Source organism: Macadamia integrifolia, chromosome 3, assembly GCF_013358625.1.
Source record: "Macadamia integrifolia cultivar HAES 741 chromosome 3, SCU_Mint_v3, whole genome shotgun sequence".
In the NCBI taxonomy this organism is placed as follows: domain Eukaryota; kingdom Viridiplantae; phylum Streptophyta; class Magnoliopsida; order Proteales; family Proteaceae; genus Macadamia; species Macadamia integrifolia.
In genome coordinates this window covers 26,699,520-26,718,647 of record NC_056559.1, presented here as the reverse complement: position 1 = coordinate 26,718,647, position 19,128 = coordinate 26,699,520, and the positions used below count along the sequence as shown (strand labels likewise).

At 38.8% G+C, this 19,128-nt stretch overlaps 2 protein-coding genes, 3 non-coding genes and 2 pseudogenes across 5 annotated transcripts; 3 read left to right on the top strand and 4 right to left on the bottom strand.

Annotated features, from left to right (window-relative positions):
- The first annotated feature begins 839 nt into the window (after positions 1-839).
- LOC122074298 lies at positions 840-2,356 on the top strand (annotated as a pseudogene).
- TRNAG-GCC lies at positions 1,488-1,558 on the bottom strand. Its single transcript has one exon. It is a non-coding gene; the product is annotated as a tRNA-Gly (tRNA).
- A 3,178-nt stretch (positions 2,357-5,534) lies between the features above and the next one.
- Positions 5,535-7,099, top strand: LOC122074297 (annotated as a pseudogene).
- TRNAG-GCC lies at positions 6,669-6,739 on the bottom strand. The gene has a single exon. It is a non-coding gene; the product is annotated as a tRNA-Gly (tRNA).
- Positions 7,100-12,192: 5,093 nt separating the features above from the next.
- Positions 12,193-13,674, top strand: LOC122074296 (acetylserotonin O-methyltransferase-like). Its single transcript, XM_042639130.1, is given in 4 exon segments — positions 12,193-12,330; positions 12,333-12,827; positions 12,830-13,012; positions 13,199-13,674. Coding segments are annotated over 4 exon segments (1,113 nt in total). The 3' UTR covers positions 13,496-13,674.
- TRNAG-GCC lies at positions 13,055-13,125 on the bottom strand. The gene has a single exon. It is a non-coding gene; the product is annotated as a tRNA-Gly (tRNA).
- Positions 13,675-15,189: 1,515 nt separating the features above from the next.
- LOC122074726 (ganglioside-induced differentiation-associated protein 2-like) lies at positions 15,190-16,586 on the bottom strand. The gene is made up of 3 exons (XM_042639674.1): positions 16,314-16,586; positions 15,901-16,165; positions 15,190-15,791 (listed from the first exon to the last, which is right to left on the bottom strand). The coding sequence occupies exons 1-3, from the start codon at positions 16,438-16,440 to the stop codon at positions 15,572-15,574; spliced, it is 612 nt and encodes a 203-aa protein (XP_042495608.1). The 5' UTR covers positions 16,441-16,586; the 3' UTR covers positions 15,190-15,571.
- Positions 16,587-19,128: the final 2,542 nt, after the last annotated feature.

The window sequence follows — 19,128 nt, the reverse complement described above, 5'->3', positions numbered from 1 at the left end:
CCTAATTGCCCGTAGGACAAAGGCTTGAGGCTCATAGGAATTAAGGTATCCACCCCTAGTGTGTTATTAGGGTCTCAACAAACTAGAGATCCATGCAGGGGGTTTGGGGTTGCTGTACCTATATATGTTTCACTATAATTTTTAGGATTATAGGGGTATTAGGCGAGGTGCGGGTAAGCTGGCCCGAACATCTTGGTTAAAATATATATATATATATATATATATTTCACGATAAATTTGTAGTAATGAATTCTTTGAACAAGAGTAGGCGTGGATGAGTGATTGTAACCCTATTGTCCATTGTTTGTAGAAGTAAATCTTATCTCAATGTAGACGTAGACAATCTTATAAGGGGAATTTGGTGCCACACGAGGAGCCCTTGACTTTGGGCCGACCGCACCTCGAACAGAGACACGGGGGGCCAATCTTCGCTCCGCACCACCACCACAAGGGGTAAACGATGAAGGGCTCCGAGCAAATTTAGACCTCTTGGCCGGAGTCAGGAACACTTCGGAAGAAAGGATGGCCACCTACCAACAGAGGGTTACGAGGCACTACAATACCAAAGTTCGAAAGAACGAGTTCAGAATAGGTGACCTCATCCTCAGAATGGCCCTATGGATGACGCCCTAAACCCCTTTTTGAAAGATCTATTAGCATGAACAAATCTGGCCTTCAAAAATCTACTTAAAGTAGAATCTTCATGCTTTATCTTCCAAACCATCTTACAAAGCATAACTATGTGCCTATACGTGCCCGCAAGTGTTGAATAAGTGTGTCTAAGCGTGCACCCAAGTGTAGCCCAAGAGAGAGAGGAAATGGAAGCGAGAAGAGGAGAGATGACGGAGATTGAGGAGAAAGAAGAAGCAGAGGCAGAAGTGGAGATATGGAGGTACGCATGGAGTCTTCAAAGAGAAGCCCATTACCAACATTCCAAGCCAGGAGAAGACAACGGGGTCTCTGACGCCCATTTCTCGCCGCTTGATCAGAAATGGAGAACGTAGCTTGGCACCCTCCTTGTTACTACTAGAGAGCAGCCCAGTGATGCTGGCCCCATGCCTGGCTCTTGCTTCCCGTGTTCTCGAGGCTCGCGAGGATGGCAAGTTGGTGGCTTTTGAGGCCACCCATGGTAGTGACATTTGGGAGTACTCAGAAGTCAGAACGACACCCAAGCCATTTCAAGCTCATCAACAATGCCATGGCTTGCAACGCTAGGGTGGCGGTGCCGGCCATTGTCGAGGGCTGTCCGAAGCTGTTAGATGAAATCGGCACAGTGGTTGATGTGGGCGGAGGTGATGGGACGACGCTTGGGATGCTAGTGAAGGCGTTTCCAAGGGGCTTAGAGGCATCAATTTTGATCTCCCTCATGTTATGTTCACGGCGCCTCCATGCGATAAGGTTGACCACGTCGGAGATGACATGTTCCACTCTGTCCCTAAACCTGACGCTGCCTTTCTCATGAATGAATCAAACCAAAACTAAAAACCTGCACCAGCCGGGAATCGAACCCGGGTCTGTACCGTGGCAGGGTACTATTCTACCACTAGACCACTGGTGCATCTATGTTTAATAAGAAAATCATATTAATTAATCAATAAATAACCTTTTTCTTGTTAATAGTGCGTTCTACCTGACTGGGGTCATTATTATGGATGCCGTGATTTGAGGACGGGAATGAGAATAAGTGCCAAGGTGCAAGATTGATGCTAGACATGGTTATGGTGGCACTAGGGGTGTCAATTCCTAAATCGAACTGGTAAAATCAGTCGGATCAAACCGATAACAATACGGATCGAACTGAACCGAAGCCTTATTGGTTCGGTTCGGTTTAGAGTATTGCAACCCCAAAACCAAATCGAACCGCACCGAAAACCGTATGAACCCGAAACCAAACCGAAACCAGCTCAAAACCTGAACCAAAACTGAAACCAAACCGGTAAGAAACCGAAACACTCCAAAATTCATTAAAAAAATCAAAATTTGCATAGTTTCGTATACATTTGTGTGGAAAGTCGAATCCAAACTGGACCAAAAATCAAAATCAACCCGGTTACAAATCGATTTAAGAAATCGAAGACAAATCGAAACCAAACCGCACTGAAACCGAAACCAAACCGAAACTGGAATTTCCTTATTGGTTCGATTTCGGTTTCAGCTTTCCCACATCGAAACTGACTCAACTCGGACCGAAATCGAGCCAAACCGACCGATTGACACCCCTATGGTGGCACATACTAACAATGGGAAGGAGAGGACCAAAGAGGAATGGAGTCATATTCTTTACAAGTCCGGGTTTAGACACAATACTTTCACATCCATTCCTATTGTTCAATCCATCATCGAGGCCTGTCCCTAATCGTACAAAATGTGTGTTTGAAATAAGTGTCTAGGATAGGAATGAACAATGCAACCGACGGTGTCAATTTGGGGCCAAATCGGGGACCATCCCATAAATGCCGTATTAAAACCTGTAGCAGACTATCCCATTGATAAACGGGATGGAATTGGGATCTGATTTTGATATCGAATAATAAATGTGACAAAACTCTCAACTGTACCAATATCGAAATACCAATTAGGTATCGGAACCACCAATTTCATTTTAAAGATATATTTCATGTTCTCGTGCTTAAGTTTTATGGTTATAGTTTGTTGTATTCTGTTGGTTTTTTCTCTAATGTAGGTTTCAACATATGGGCTTTTAGTTTTGTTATCATGGACTTGTTTGGTTATGACACTAAAATTACATCAGGAGCTTATTTATTTGGTTGTCATTAATTCTCAGATGTTAAAACCCATCCATGGGTTGCCTAGATGGTTAGGGTGAGTTGAGGATTATGTGGATAAACGCATTGGGACGCCTGAACACCTTGGTTAACAAAAAAATAAAATGTTATTTTGAGAATTTTACATGTACTCTTAAAGACAACTTAAATCTCATGATAATAAAAAATCCACAAAACTAATAATGGAACCACGGGTTTCTATCATAGAGATTAGGTTATTTTCAATTGTTGTTGTTAGGTGGATATTTGTTTATTTTTATTTTTCTGAAAGATGGATATATTACTGTTAGATCCATCATGGTATATATTTCCTTGGGCCAGGTTGAGATTTAAAATACGAAATTTTGGTTTTAAGCTAACAAATGGAAATACTAGGGACAATTGAAAGAAATCGATGAGCCCAAGCCCACATCGATCTTATCTTCCACTTAAAACCTTTATCCTCATCCTAAACAAAACGAAAGGCCAAAAAGCTTGAACTTTTGTGGGCCCTTACACAAATCTTGCAAGTGATGTGTAGATCACGGATTTCTTATCGACTTATCCGCCGATGTGTATTGGTATCAGTTGGACCAGATACAGATCTGTCGATACGGTACGGATGTGATATTTTTCCAACAAAAAAGGGATCGTCTGATCTGGAACCCAGGCCAATCTTTCCTGATACGGTCGATCTGCCTTGGTATCTTTCATGATCAAAATTTAACTTTTATATGTATCCATATGTTTTATTTTTTATACAACATAATTTTTTTTGAATAAGCAAGAAAATTTGTATTAAAAGAACAAAAAGAATAAACAAGAGAAGGTAACCATTCCCCTATTAGACAGGCCTAAGTAAGCGACAATAGCCTTTAAAAAAGCAAGCGAAGCAAGCTCCGCATTACAAAGGAAAATTAGAACAGTTTAACACCCGAAAATAAATGCTATATATGGAAGAGTTAAGTTGCCCAATCGATAGAACAAATTCATATGAACCATTTCTTTCTGGACAATAAAGAAATCAAACTGTGAGTTTGACATAATTCTACAAAAATTTGGGCTAAAGAGAATTTTTCCTATATGGCAAAATTGTTGGGGGTAAGATTATTGTATTCTTTCACAAATAAATAAATTAATAATATTAATAAAAAACAAATGTCTTGTATTCTATGGCATGGGTTTGTGGGGTCATTTTTAAGTACACTAAAGCTGTATTTTACCACCTTCACCACCATCACTGCCACTGGCACCCCCACCACTATCGCCACCACCACCTCTAGTATTGTTACCTCCAATGCAACTTCAAGTACCACTACTACACCACCAAAAGATGTACTTATGTTACTATGCATTTAATATGTGATTCACTTCTATAATGATAAAAATAATTTTTTTTCTGATTTTACCATACAACATCCGTTGGTATAGAAGTAATCTAAAATATCAGAAACACAAAAAAAAATAAAAAATAAATAAAAAATAAATAAAAAAAAATAAAAATGTTTTTTTATTCAAAAATAGTAATTTGGAATAGAAACGTATACACACCCTAAAAGCCCATAGGCCAAATGAAGGCTTGAGGCTCGGAGGAATCAGCCCACCCCTAGTTTGTTATCAAGGCCCCGTCGAATTAGGGGTCTATGTAGGGGAGTTCGGGGGTTGTCATACCTATATACATTATGCTATAATTTGTAGTGAGGAAATCTTTGAACAAGAAGAGGTTTGAGGATGAATGTTTGTGACCCTATTATCCATTATAAGTGAAGTAGATATTTTTCTCATCATAAACCTAAGCATGTTAGGGATTCTACTCCATAGAATCATATGAACAACCCCATAGTATTTAGAATATAAGAATGAATCATAAGAGAGATTAATCACATATACCCATTGAGTGTGAGTGTAGTCCCTAAATCAAGATTAGTGATAATTCCCTTATGGATCTTAAAACACACAAACATATAAATTTTTCACATCTATGATAATCAATGGAATACCTCATTACATGAACCATAAATAGGAGTAGAGGAGTACATGTGTCTAATTGTATAAGCCCCACGAGTATTGATCACGAACCTGTCTCATGTACTTGAAGATTAGTCCCATGAAGATGACAAAAAATTACTCAATGAAATTCCATCCGCTCTCACATATGCACTACTCCTATGAGGGGAATCTGTGCTTTCGAAACCATGAAGGTAAAAGTGACGGTTGCAAGAACCATTATCTTCTATTTATAATAAAATCCCTAAAACTCTAATTCATTCTCCCAATGGATTGGATGAGGTATATCCCATTTGAAGTGGACCAGATTATCTGAGTCCAATAGATCATTCTAGATCAATAAAGCCCATAAAAACCAAACAACACAAATTTACTGAAAAACATAAATCGTTATCTTGCATTTTTATTGTATTTGCTTTCATGCATCGTGATTTGGTTTCGCCTTTGTAGAAAAAAATTGGAAATTAACCATTCATATTCAATCAAAATTAACCAATCCCACCATATATAATAAGAAAATATTTTAATCAATCCCTCCTCTACAAGCAACCTCCTTTTGTCTCACCCAACAAACCATGCTTTCAATGTTTTACGTACGTTCTTACCAAAAATAAATAAACATCACGTACATCACTTTATTGTCTCCTGCACTACAATAATGCCTAAGGTATCTGGATTTCCATTTCCATCTTTAAAGAAGAAGAAAAAGAAAAAGGAAAGCGAGATTTAAGCCTCATGAAATGTACGTTGTGTAGAGATTTGATGGAGATTGAGAAGAAAGAAGAAGCAGAGGCAGAAGTGGAGATATGGAGGTACGTATTTGGGTTTGTGGAAATGGGATTGGTGAAATGTGCTATTGAATTGGGCATAGCTGATGCCTTGGAGGCTAATGGCAGCCAACCCATGACGCTATCTCAGCTATCCACCACTCTTGGCTGTCCCCCATCTCCACTCTACCGTATACTACGCTTCTTAGTGCATAATGGAGTCTTCAAAGAGAAGCCCTTGTTAAGGCCAGGAGGAGGAGACCCAGGAGAACACAAAGGGCTACGCCCTGACCCCCATCTCTCGTCGCTTGATAAGAAATGGAGAACGTAGCTTGGCACCCTTGTTACTACTAGAAAGCTTGACAAGAAATGGAGAACGTAGCTTGGCACCCTTGTTACTACTAGAAAGCAGCCAAGTGATGCTAGCCCAATGGCTGGCTCTTGCTTCCCGTGTTCGCGAGGCCCGCGAGGATGGCAAGCTGACGACTTTTGAGGCCACCCATGGTAGTGACATTTGGAAGTACTCAGAACGACACCCAGATCATTCCAAGCTCATTAACGATGCCATGGCTTGCAACGCTTGGGTGGCGGTGGCGGTGCCGGCCATTGTAGAGGGCTGTCCGAAGCTGTTCGAGGCGGTTGGCACTGTTGTGGACGTGGGCGGAGGTGATGGGACGACGCTGGGGATGCTAGTGAAAGCCTTTCCATGGCTTAGGGGCATCAATTTTGACCTCCCTCATGTTGTGTCCACGGCGCCTCCATGCAATAAGGTTGCCGGCCATTGTAGAGGGCTGTCCGAAGCTGTTCGAGGCGGTTGGCACTGTTGTGGACGTGGGCGGAGGTGATGGGACGACGCTGGGGTTGCTAGTGAAAGCCTTTCCATGGCTTAGGGGCATCAATTTTGACCTCCCTCATGTTGTGTCCTCCATGCAATAAGGTTGACCACATCGGAGGTGACATGTTCCTATCCCCAAAGCTGATGGAAAATAATCCTCTGTTTTTCTCATCTTTGTTTTTCCTTGTTTTGCTGCTTACAGAACGCGACACGTGGACAACTTTAAGATCAACGCACCGGATGTAATAATCTTCACTAAAACAGCTTAAAAGTATATAAACAGAAGACAACAAATGCACCAGCCGGGAACCGAACCCGGGTCTGTACCGTGGCAGGGTACTATTCTACCACTAGACCACTGGTGCTTCGTTATTTGGTAATTCTATAATTTAATTAATCTTAGATAAATATATTATGGATCATATATCACTTCCATGGTTTGATACTTGCAGTGGGTTCTACATGACTGGGGGGATGAAGAGTGCATCGAAATATTGATAAAATGTAGAGAAGCGATTGTTGGGGATGGTGGAAAGGTGATTATTGTCGATGCCGTGATCGAGGACGGGAACAAGAATAAGTACAAGGGTGTAAGTTTGATGCTAGACATGATTATGATGGCACACACTAACAAAGGGAAGGAGAGGACTAAAGAAGAATGGAGTCACATTCTTGATAAGGCCGGGTTTAGCCGCTACACTTTCACACCCATCCCTACTGTTTAGTCCATCATCGAGGCTTATCCCTAATTCTACAAAATGTGTGTGTGTGAAATAATTGTCTAGGCACACAAATGAATAATGCAACTGAATGTATCAATTTGGGGCCAGATCAGGAGCCATCTCAGAATGTTTGGTTCAAATGTTGTAGCGAACTGTCCCATTAATAAACGAATAGTATTGAGATTTGTTGATTTTGGTACTGAATAATAAATGGGACGGAACTCTCAATTATTAATAGTATCGAAATACCAATTAAGTACCGGACCTGCGAGTACCATTTCAAATGATATATTTCATATTCTCGTGTTCAAGTTTTATGGTTATAGTTTGATGTACTTATGTGGTATTTTCTCTAATGTAGGTTTCAGCAGATGGACTTTTAGTTTTGTTACTATAAACTTGTTTGGTTACGACACTAAAATTACATCGGGGGTTTATATATTTGGTTATCACTAATTCATATTTGTTATTTTAAAAAGTGTATCTGAGATCTTAAAAAGAGTATGAAGAAGTAAAACTATGAATTTGTCATTAATATGTATTTTAATTTGCTTTCTAAAATAAAAGACACCTTAAATTTCATGATAATAAAAATCTACAAAACTAATAATGGAATCCTGAAATTCTTTCCCCCTTTTTATGGAAGAAATTTTCTCATTTTGAAACCAATGGGTTTGGATCATGGAGATTAGGTTCTTTTCAATTGTTGTTATTGTTGTTGTTGTGTGGAGCTATTAATGTTAGATTCATCATGGTATGCGTCAAGTGGATTGACTATTTTTCCTCGATTTCTTAAATGGTTCAATAAATTTCAATTTTTTTTGTTGAAGTTTCCATTATTTCATGTAAATACATTTCCTTGGGCCCAAGTTGAGATTTTAAATATGAAAATTTGGTTTCAATGAAGATAACAAATGGAAATAATAGTGACAATTGAGAGAAATCGATGAGCTCACACAGCCTATAGGGAGATCGATCTTAGAGAAAATTACATGATTACCCACTTTTGAGTTTCTTTTTACAAAACTACCCACAAGAAGTTTTGGTCAACAAAAATACTCAAAATTAGACTTAGGTTTACAAAGCTACCCATCCAAAGTTTCAGTTAATAAAAATACCCAAAATCAAGTTTGGGTTCACAAAACTACCTAAAATAGTGATTCCTCATCTTCCACATATAATCATGTATTTTTTTACTACTAAAACTTTGAGTAGGTAGTTTTGTAAGCCCAAACTCAATTTTGGGTATTTTTGTTAACTTAAACTTAAAATGGGTAACTTTGTAAAGGGAAACTTAATTTTGGGTATTTTTGTTAACTGAAACTTTTGATGGGTAATTTTGTAAAGAGAAACCCAGAAGTGGGTAATCATGTAATTTTTCCTCGATCTTATCTTCCACTTAAAACCTTTATCCTTATCTTAAACAAAACAAAAGCCCAAAAAGCTTGAACTTTTGTGGGCCCCTTACACAAATCTTGCAATTGATGTGTAGATCACGGATTTCTTATCCAGTTATCCGCCGATGTGTGTTGGTATCAGTGGGACCAGATACAGATCAGTCGATACGATATGGATATGATTTTTTTTTTCAACAAAAAAAGGGATTGTTTGATTTTGAATCAGGCCAAGGAAGGGAGAGCAAAACCCTGAGAAGCAAGTGAAGGAGGCTCCACATTACAAGGACAATTGGAACAGTTTAACATCATAAAATAAATGTTGTGGAGGAGTTAAGTTGCCCAATCAAGAGAGCGAAAATAGTACGAGGTATTTTTTATCTGACTACCCTTCTGTAGGATGCATCTTATTTCGGATGGCACGATGGGTTTCTAAAGACAGCAATAGCTTGACCCTCCCTTGCTAACTCGTCCTCTAGAGAATCCATAGGTGCAACCCCAATATTATCAACTTGATGAGGGACTTGGGTCCTCTGTGGCCCACAAGGCATCTAGTGCGCATTCAACTCCTAGAAATGCATTGGGCTACGTGCAACCACCTTGGGCTTGGTGCTTGAGCTTTTCTAGTTGTTGGATGCGTGCTAGACTCCCTACTATGCCATAGAGGAATTCAATCCCTTGGTGAGTCACCTCCTCACTGTGGTTTGACTCTTTCTCTTCCTCTAGAGAGATAAAAGTTGTTGTAGCTACATCTAAGGGTGTTAATCGATTTGGTTTCGGTGTATATGGTGCTGTTCGATTCACATTTATTTGGCTAAAACCAAAACCGCACCATTTACTAAACGGTTGCGATTTCAAAAAGTGCAACCGTTTAGTAAATGGTTTTGGTTCCACTGTTTTTAAACGGTGTTAGTTTCATGGTTTTAAATGGTTTTGATAGAGGTTTATTCCATACGGTTTCTAAACTGTTAGTAATCGTTTTGCTAGTTTATTTGCATGCTTACTAAAATTTGCTTTTGTTGATAAACGCTTCAATCTTGTATTAAATTAATTGAGGTATTGAACAAGCAAGGATTTAACTACATAACTATATAATATGAGTAAATTATCGAATAGATTATTGGACAGCTTCTATTGTCCTTAATTCTTTCCTAAATTAAACCATTATATTTTGTTTAAACAACCAAATATTTGACGGTTTAAACGGTTCGATTTTCATAGTGTCAATTCGGTTTGAAACCAACAGGTTAAACGGTTAAAACCGACTTGACCCATTTAACTAATGGGTCTTAAACTTGAAACTAGAACCGAACCATTTACTAAATGGTTTTGCAATTTCGATGTAAAAGGTTCAGTTCGATTTTGGTAAAACGATTTTGATTTCAAATTCACATCCTTAGCTGCATCCCAATTTAAAATTTGAAAGAATAATTCTCCATGATATGAATACATAGACTGTGATATATAGCTCCTCCGAGGAAGTGCTAGAAGAATTGTGGGTCTGTTAAAACCGCCTAGCACAAATTTAAATTAAATCAAAATGATATACACACGTCCGGCCGTAGTATCTTCTATGCAAATTTGGTATAAAAAATATTTTGGGGGGCTGGGGTAGGGTGATCGACTTGACTCAGTATCGAATCGGGGTTGCAGTTGCCGATCTGATCCCCAAGTCTGAGTCCTGAATGATCTCAACCTTGTTTCTTGTTTTATCAGTGTAGAAAAATTGGAATTAAGTAAGGATGATGAGATCCATAAGAAAATAAGGAGCAGCCGGAGCATAAGTTTGGTAGGAAGTTCCATATATCATAACTTGCTACGCCTTTGGTTGTGTATGGTTAAAATTGAAGTAAAAGGAAATCTAATATTAGATTAAAGAGAAAATTCAGTGAAAATGAAGTCAAGAAAGTTGATGAAAAGGGAAAAATTAACTTTGAAATTGAAAGTTTTCTGTTTACCCAATAAGAAAAGAGTGGATTTTCTCAGCTGCTAATCCCCCTCTTACCCAAAAAAAAGATTTGTTTGGAGAAATAAAACATATATGGAGCTTGATGCGATTTTGGCCAAGTTTGATCCTGAGTTCTATCGAACTGAATCGGCCAATCCAAGAAGGGTTCTTTGGGTTCAGGTCAATTCCGACTGATTCTTGCAGAATTGGAATCAGAATCAGCTGAGGCCAATCCCATATGAACCTTGACTTGGGCAATTCCTATTTCATACCCCTTAGAATTAAACTTGGCCGAACCATTTTTTCAAGATAGTAAAGAAATCAAACTGTGAGTCTGACATAATTCTACAAAATTTTGGGCTAAAGAGAATTTTTCATAGGTTGCAAAATTGTTGGGGTAAATGTCTTGTATTCTATGGCATGGGTTTGTGGGTGATTTTTAAGTGGGCTAAAAGTGTACCTTACCACCTTCACCACCACCCCTATCACAATCATCACCACCACCTCCACTAATGCAACTTCAAGCACCCCCCGGCCAAAAGATGTACTTATCTTAATATGTATTTCATATGTATTTCTGTTCTTCTATAATGATAAAAATAATTTATTTCCAGTTTTACAATACAACATCAGTTAGTATAGAACTACTACAAAATATCAGAAACACAAACTTATTTTTTACTCAAAAATTGTTATTTGGAATAGAAACGTTGCCATACAAACCCTAAAAGCCCATAGGATGTAGGCTTGAGGCTCGGAGGAATCAGCCTACCCCTAGTTTGTTATCAGGGCCTCGACAAATTGGGGGTCTATGCTGGGGTTCAAGGGCTGCCGTACTTATTATATTTCACTAAATATTTTAGGATTGTATATGTATTCGGTAAGCCTAATTATATACATTTTGCTATAATTTGTAGTGAGGAATTGTTTGAACAAGAGGAGGTATTAAGAAGAGTGGTTGTGACCCTATTGTCCATTATTAGTGAAATAGATTTTTTTCTCACCATAACGGTAAGCAATCTTACCGAACAACATAAATCTTTATCTTGCATTTTTATCGTGTCTACTTTCCTGCATTGTAATTAGGTTTCACATTTGTACAAATAAGTTGGACGTTAAAAAATAAAGGCATTGAAATCCGACCACTCAAAATTCAAATTTCAACTGCTTATACTCAGCCCAGTCATATTCAATCAAAATTAACAAGCCCTATATATAATATGGAAATATTTCAATCAATCCACTCTTATATCCCCCAATAAACCATGCTTTCAATGTTTTACGTACATTCTTACCAAAAAGAAAAATAAAATAAAATTTACGTACATCCCTTTTTTGTCTCCTGCACTACTATAAAATGCCTAAGGTATCAGGATTTCCATTTCCATTTCCACCTTGGAAAGAAGGAAAAAAAAAAAGCGTAATCTAAAAATCATGAAATGACCGATGGGTGGATGTCTCATTCCAGTTGCCTTCATGCTAAATATAATAAAAGGATGATTGGTAAAATTTCATGACACGTGATTAATATGTCGCACTGTATTAGCATTCCCTTAATTTATTCCCGCATTCCAAACAGTCACCTCCACTAGGTTTTAAGAATGGATCCTCGATCTCCACTTTTGAGGATCCAACCCATCTTTCTTTCTTTCTATATTTATCTCTTCTCACTCTGTATGTGACAGACAAGTGAGACTAGTGTTAGATCCTCACATACAACGAATGTCGTAGAAAAATTAATAGAGAGAGAAAAAATGGGAGCGAGAAGAGGAGATTTGACAGAGATTGAGGAGAAAGAAGAAGCAGAGGCAGAAGTGGAGATATGGAGGTACGTATTTGGGTTTGTGGAAATGGGAGTGGTGAAATGTGCTATTGAATTGGGCATAGCTGATGCCTTGTGGCTCATGGTAGCCAACCCATGACGCTCTCTCAGCTATCTACCACTCTTGGCTGTCCCCCATCTCCACTCTACCGTATACTACGTTTTTTGGTGCATAATGGAGTCTTCAAAGAGAAGCCCATTACCACTATTTCAAGCCAGGAGGAAGAGACCCAGGAGGACACAAAGGGCTACGCCCTGACCCCCATCTCTCGTCGCTTGATAAGAAATGGAGAACGTAGCTTGGCACCTTTGTTACTACTAGAAAGCAGCCAAGTGATGCTGGCCCCACGGCAGGCTCTTCCTTCCCGTGTTCGTGAGGCTCGCGAAGATGGCAAGTTGGCGGCTTTTGAGGCCACCCATAGTAGTGACATTTGGGAGTATTCAGAACGAAACCCAGATCATTCCAAGCTCATCAATGATGCCATGGCTTGCGACGCTAGGGTGGCGGTGCCGGCCATTGTGGAGGGCTGTCCGAAGCTGTTCGAGGGGGTTGGCACGGTTGTGGTCTTGTGCATGTGGGCGGAGGTACTGGGACGACGTTGGGGATGTTAGTGAAGAACTTTCCATGGCTTAGAGGCATCAATTTTGACCTCGCTCATGTTGTGTCTACGACGCTTCCATGCGATAAGGTTGATCACATCGGAGGAGACATGTTCCACTCTGTCCCCAAAGCTGACGCCGCCTTTCTTATGGTTAGTGAAATCAAACCAAAACTAAACTGGTTTAAAAAGAAATGCACCAGCCGGGAATCGAACCCGGGTCTGTACCGTGGCAGGGTACTATTCTACCACTAGACCACTGGTGCTAAGTGGTGAAGGCTTTTATATAAAATTTATCTTGTATCATTATATAACCTTTTATGGGTTTGATACTTACAGTGGGTTCTACATGACTGGAGAGATGAGAATTGCATCAAGATCTTGAAGAAATGTAGAGAAGCGATTGTTGGAGACAGCGGTAAGGTGATTATCGTCGAGGTTGTGATCGAGGAGACGAAAGAGAATAAATTCAAGGGTGCAGGATTGCTACTAGACATGGCTATGATGTCACATACTGATAATGGGAAAGAAAGGACCAAAGAAGAATGGAGTTACATTCTTGACAAGGCCGGGTTTAGTCGCTACACCTTCACATCCATTCCTACTGTTCAGTCCATCATCCAGGCCTATCCTTAATTACTAAGAAGCCAGCAATCTCTCATTCTCTTGTTGTGTTGTACTGTTAGTGTGAAATAATTGTCTAGGACAATATGTTATGAACAGTGTAGTCCTTAATCTGGATTTAAGAATCATTAGTTTATATTAACCTTAAGTTTATGCTTAGACTTCTTACTAAGAAATAAAAAGTTCATGCTTTGAAGGGTCCTACCCTATCTTAACATATCCAACAATTTCATTGAAAATCATTTCTTTAGTGATTGATGTGTTAGGTGAAGAGTTGGGTGAAGACGAAGGTTTTAAAACAAGGAATCAGGACAATTATGATTTATTTCCATTTCGAATAGGATAATCGGAATCAACTTAGATTCCTCTTGAACCCTAGAAACTCAATTTCAAAGTAGACAATATCATGCCACAAAGGTGATTGGATTGTTACATTGAATTGCTTGCTGTGAAATGGCAATAATAAAGATTGGGCTTCATTGATTCTAATTCGAATCGATCAACTCTCAAATCTTAGAGAGAATAGATCCACTATCAATTTGCAGTATGTGGTATGTTCACATTTTAAAGTTTGGAAGAAAGGTTCAACTTGTCCCATGGAAGATAATTTCTCTTTATTGTGCTATGGGTTTCTATCATGGAGATTAGGTTCTTTTCAATTATTGTTGTTGAATGAATATGTTAATGCTAGATCCATCATTGTATGCATCGAGTGGATTGGCCATTTTTCCTGATTTCTTAAATGGTTCAATTATTTTCAACTTTTTGTTGAAGTCTTCATTATTTCATGTAAAGATATTTGCTTGGGCCAGCTTGAGCTTTAAAATATGAAAATTTGGTTTTAATTAAGTTAACAAATGAAAATAACTAGTGACCATTGAGAGAAATCAATAAGCCCAAGCTCCCAACCTATGGAGAGATCTATCTTCCCAATTGGCATTTAAACCAAATTATGATTTTAAGATGGTTAAAAACTTATACATGATATAGGTCTTGAAGTTTTGTTTTTTGGAAATAAGCTATGGGGTTGAAAGTAAAGGAAAGTATTTTCCCTTATTGTAAACAAGTTGTGGAAAATTTTACAGTAATATTTTTCATCATATTTTTCTTCTTGCAAAAGAAAGGTGGAAAATTTTTCGACAATGAAATTTTTACATTTAAATTTGTCCATTTAAAATCCTACATGAGAAGTAAAATTTTAAACGAAGCCTTAAAAGTTAAAACCTTTATCTTCTTATCTTTCTCCTAAACAAAACATAAGTCAAAAAGCTTGAACTTTTGTGGGGTGACATAAATCTTGCAAGTGATGTGTAGTTGTATAGATTGTGGTGCAAGAGCAACCCCTCAACCGCTTCAATGCTATAGAAACAACTCATCTTCTTCCTACTTGCAAAGCCCTCTGGTATTCATCACCATCCCTTATTTTTGTACTCTCTAATGAGGATCTTACTTGCTTTATTCCTGCGTTATATAGCAATTATTCCTATTTTACCTAGGATCTGACTCCTCTCCATAGTGCTTAGGGACCAAAGAATGATCCCACGATTGAGAGGACCTATCCTATCCCTGAGCTCTATGGAGAAGACTCCTTACCTATAGATTTGTCTCGAATAACACCATCTTTATAATCTTCCTTACTTTGATTAATATGGAACATATATATATATATATATATTTTTTTTTAAACATTTCTTTGTACAGGGAAATTCCAAATTCAACACTCAATATGCATTGCCATTTACCCAAAAAATTAAAAATAATAATAATTATATACATTGCCCATAGAATAGCAGATGTCTCTTACTTACAACTTCCTACCCTAACTCCCATCCATTATGAAACAGCCAAGGTGCCAATATATCACACTTCACGCAAATCGCGCAGCTCCAACGCTTTCGTTGCCCTTTTCTTTTCCAAAATTCCCAAAAAGGGCATCTATATTTTACAAAATGATTATCTTATACACATAATATGAAAACTCCAAACTCCCGAGAAAAAAGATGGAGAAACTAGGAGAACCCAAACTAACAACCCCGCGCATCCTAGAGACCACCACCTCACCGTCGCTGTCAGTAACTAGTAAAAGCCCTAGGATATACACCTCATGGAATACATAGAAACGGGAGACCCCACCGTTGGCGCACCGTACACCCTTGGATGATCGCTTTCCAACCCATAGTCCATCATCGGACGGTACTCCAGCTCCTCATCATGATCGTACACGAACTCTGGTATCTCAATTTCGTTCCTCCGCACGTGCTCCCACAGATAATCCAGCCTCCTCACGTATTTTAGCTTCCCGTACAACCTGCAACACCCCAGAAAATAACCCATCCTTAAGGTCTCACTGATAAAATACGCCGTTAACCCAAGGCTGAAGATGACAATAACCGTTAGAAACAAGTGGACCATAATACCCTCCGCTGAAGAGAAAACGACCAAAGGTGGCGAGGAAAAGCCTGGCCTGAAGACCTGGATGAACAAAGTAAACCGCCTGGAGATTCTCCTTGACGTTGATCGGAATCGCCTCGTATACCGATCTTAGGGTTGAAATACCGGGGAAATTCACGCTCCTCTGCACGTTCGTGTGCACGTAGACCACCGAGAACGGCCGGCCTTCCAATTGAGGGAAGATCTTCTCCTCCAAATACTTCTTCAGAGCCTCGCTACTCACATTTCGTGCTAGCGATGGCAAATCACAGATAGGGAGAAGAAAAAAATTAATCAGAAGCCACCATTAATGGACATTCAAGCGAGAATTCACAACTTCGGGAAATAAATTAAAAAGGAAAGAGATGAAGATAAAGAAGAGGATAATAAGAAATCTTACCAGGGAAGAACTCTCCAATGATACGGAGAATTTTTCGGCCACGCTTGTCCCTTCCTTGGACCTTGAAAATATCCAATTTTTCCATGATCTTCTTCCCTTGTTCGAATGGAGAAGCGAAAGTATTCATGACTATAGGAATCTACCTGTTTTAAATAAGAAAATAGGTAGGAGGTGTTCGATTACAAGAGACATGTCGAGTAGTTTTTGTAGAGAGAAAATCAGTGATGGATAAGGGGTTTTTATATAGTTCGGTACTCGGGATCAGGTTCGTGTTTAATCTATATTTAATCTTTACTTAATCTTAATTTTTATTTTGGATGGATTTTAAGTGTGAATCAAATACAATAACGATTCTCGTACGTTCAGATAAACATACATGCAGTGTATCCGATCTCTCTCAGAGTAACGGCAAGCACTTATCCGGTTTGGCTGGAAACACGAAAACTGTGGGGATGTGGGGAGTTTCAACGAATATTCTGAAGCATCTTCTCTTTTGGACCCGGCTCTTTAGCAGACACGTGTAGGTTTTTCTTCCTGCCTTATCTTAGATCTGAAATAACGATATTTCTGCCGTCCATTATTTATTGATTTTACATATAATACCCTTGCACAGATTTATGGCTATCACATGTAGGGGTGTCAATTCGTGGTCCGACCCGACTAAATCGATTAGGACCAACCATTTATAGACTGGCCCGGTCTGGACCATTTATTAAACGTGTCGGGCTTGAGCCCGGCCCGTTTATAAATGGTCGGTCTTGGTTTTGCTACTTGGACCGTCGGGCGCCCGACCGAGACCGACCGAATAATGCCCGACCGAGACCAGCCTATTGTGCACCGACTTGGCCCGACCCTTTAATGATTGTAAAATATCTATTTTATCCCCCAAATTAAAGATTAAAAACTAAAAAGTAAAGACATGTTCACATTTTAAATAATGGTTATATTTGGTATCATTTATTGATTTATTATCATTTTTTTGGGCTTACATGGGTGGGCCGGAATGTAATAGCATATTTTAAAGAGGGCCCGTTTAAAAATCGGTTAAAGTCCGTTCAACATTAAACATGTCCACAGCCCGATTAAGGCCCGACTAAAGCCCGATTAAGGTAGCCCGATTATAGCCCGAGACCGACCGACCGACCGAATATAAAGTGTACCATGCCCTCAATAACTAAGCCCGATTAGTTAAATGGGCGGACATCGTGTAGCCTTTGAAAGTCTTCAAACCCGATTAAGCCCGACCGAAACCGAACCGGCCCGACCGATTGACACCCCTAGCAGGCACCACCATTGATCATGTTGTTGGGATAGCATGATCTGAGTGATAATCTCAAAGTGTGATGGCATTATCGAGTTAAGTACTGAAGTGTTCCACTGCATATTAATCGTTGTATCACTAACCTTAGTAATAAACAGACTAATATTTTTAAAATTTACCAGATCGATGGTGTGGTTATCCTTTTGGACCCACGGGTCGTCCCAGAATGCAATGTTGGCTCCATTACCAATTTTCCTGATAACAATTTTTTTCAGCCAAGGTATGGTCTTGCATATGCTATTCCAGCAGAAGGATCCTCAGGCCTTAACTGTTTTGGGATCAAAAAGGGATCTGTCGTGGAAGTACCTCGCTTTTAAGGTCCTAAGCTAAATATGTATTGTCCTAAGCTAAGTAAGGAAACTTATTTGAGTCCTATTATGTATTGGAGCCATCAACCTCTATAAAAGAGGTATTGCTATATCTCGAAGACAATTATTATTGAATGAAATTTTCTCTTACTGTTTGCAAAGATTTGCCTAAGATAGGTTGTGTTCATCAGCTGTGAGAGTTAGGGTGAGAAACCGAAGCTGAGATAACCATTCCCCACCCCCATTCTTCCCTTCTTTTTTTTCTTATTCTTTCATGATCTTATTCAACCAAACAACAAGCATTGTTCTTCAAGTTTTCTTCGAATTCTTCAAGTCTTCTAGAAGGTTGGATGTTTTTTTTTTTTTTTAATCCGGATTCAACAATTCAGCCATCCGATTGAATCACATTTGAAAAGGCATTCAAGAATCCTAATTTGGTGATCGATTCAAATTTGGGTCCTTTCTAATGGTTTGATCTTGAGATATTTGCAAAATATTAGTTCTGCTCTTCCCTTCTCAAGATTTGGAAAAGTTATTGTTTTGTTTCCGTAAGTTAACTTTGAAATCGGAGATTGTTTGCGCTCTATAACCCTAATTTTGGGGTTGAATATACTGTTTGCCCCTCACAGTTATTGTTTTGTTTTTCCTCCATAGTAACTATCTTATTTCGCTCATAGTCTTCATTATTTGCATTTGAACTATCCTTTGAGTATAGATCCTTGTCAACTGACTACTATTTTGATTCAAATATAGTACTACATCATTTTGGCCCATCGATTCCAGCAATACAGGGTTTGATGTCTTTCCATCGAGCAACTTCCTTTCTCCTTAATTTGTCATGAAGTGAAGTTTCAAGAAGACGAACCAGTTGTGTTGTGATGCAGATTAATTACCAAAATAGGCTTGTTTTATTAGGAATAAGCCTAGGGTTGGGTTCCATACATGTTAGGCTTTTGATCCCATGTGTTTTGAGTGTAATAGACCACTTTTATGGGTCTAAAAAGGGGGCTCTAAGATTTGAGTACGGGATTACTAGTTAGTTCCATTTTCATTAGTTTCCTTTTTAGTTGGGCTTGATTTGAATTATATTTGTTTCCTTATGAGTCAAGTTATTAATTGAGTCAAGTCCTCAGTAGTTAGTTTCCTTTTTCAACTAGTTTCTAATTTCAGTTTTTAGTAGCTATTG

Bases quoted from the DNA above. Each gene is read 5' to 3' on its own strand.
- LOC122074726 (XM_042639674.1), bottom strand. From the start codon at position 16,440: ATGAATACTTTCGCTTCTCCATTCGAACAAGGGAAGAAGATCATGGAA. The intron at 16,166-16,313 runs GTAAGATTTCTT...TGCCATCGCTAG, and splicing joins CATTGGAGAGTTCTTCCCTG to CACGAAATGTGAGTAGCGAG. The intron at 15,792-15,900 runs GTATTATGGTCC...GGGGTGTTGCAG, and splicing joins CGTTTTCTCTTCAGCGGAGG to GTTGTACGGGAAGCTAAAAT.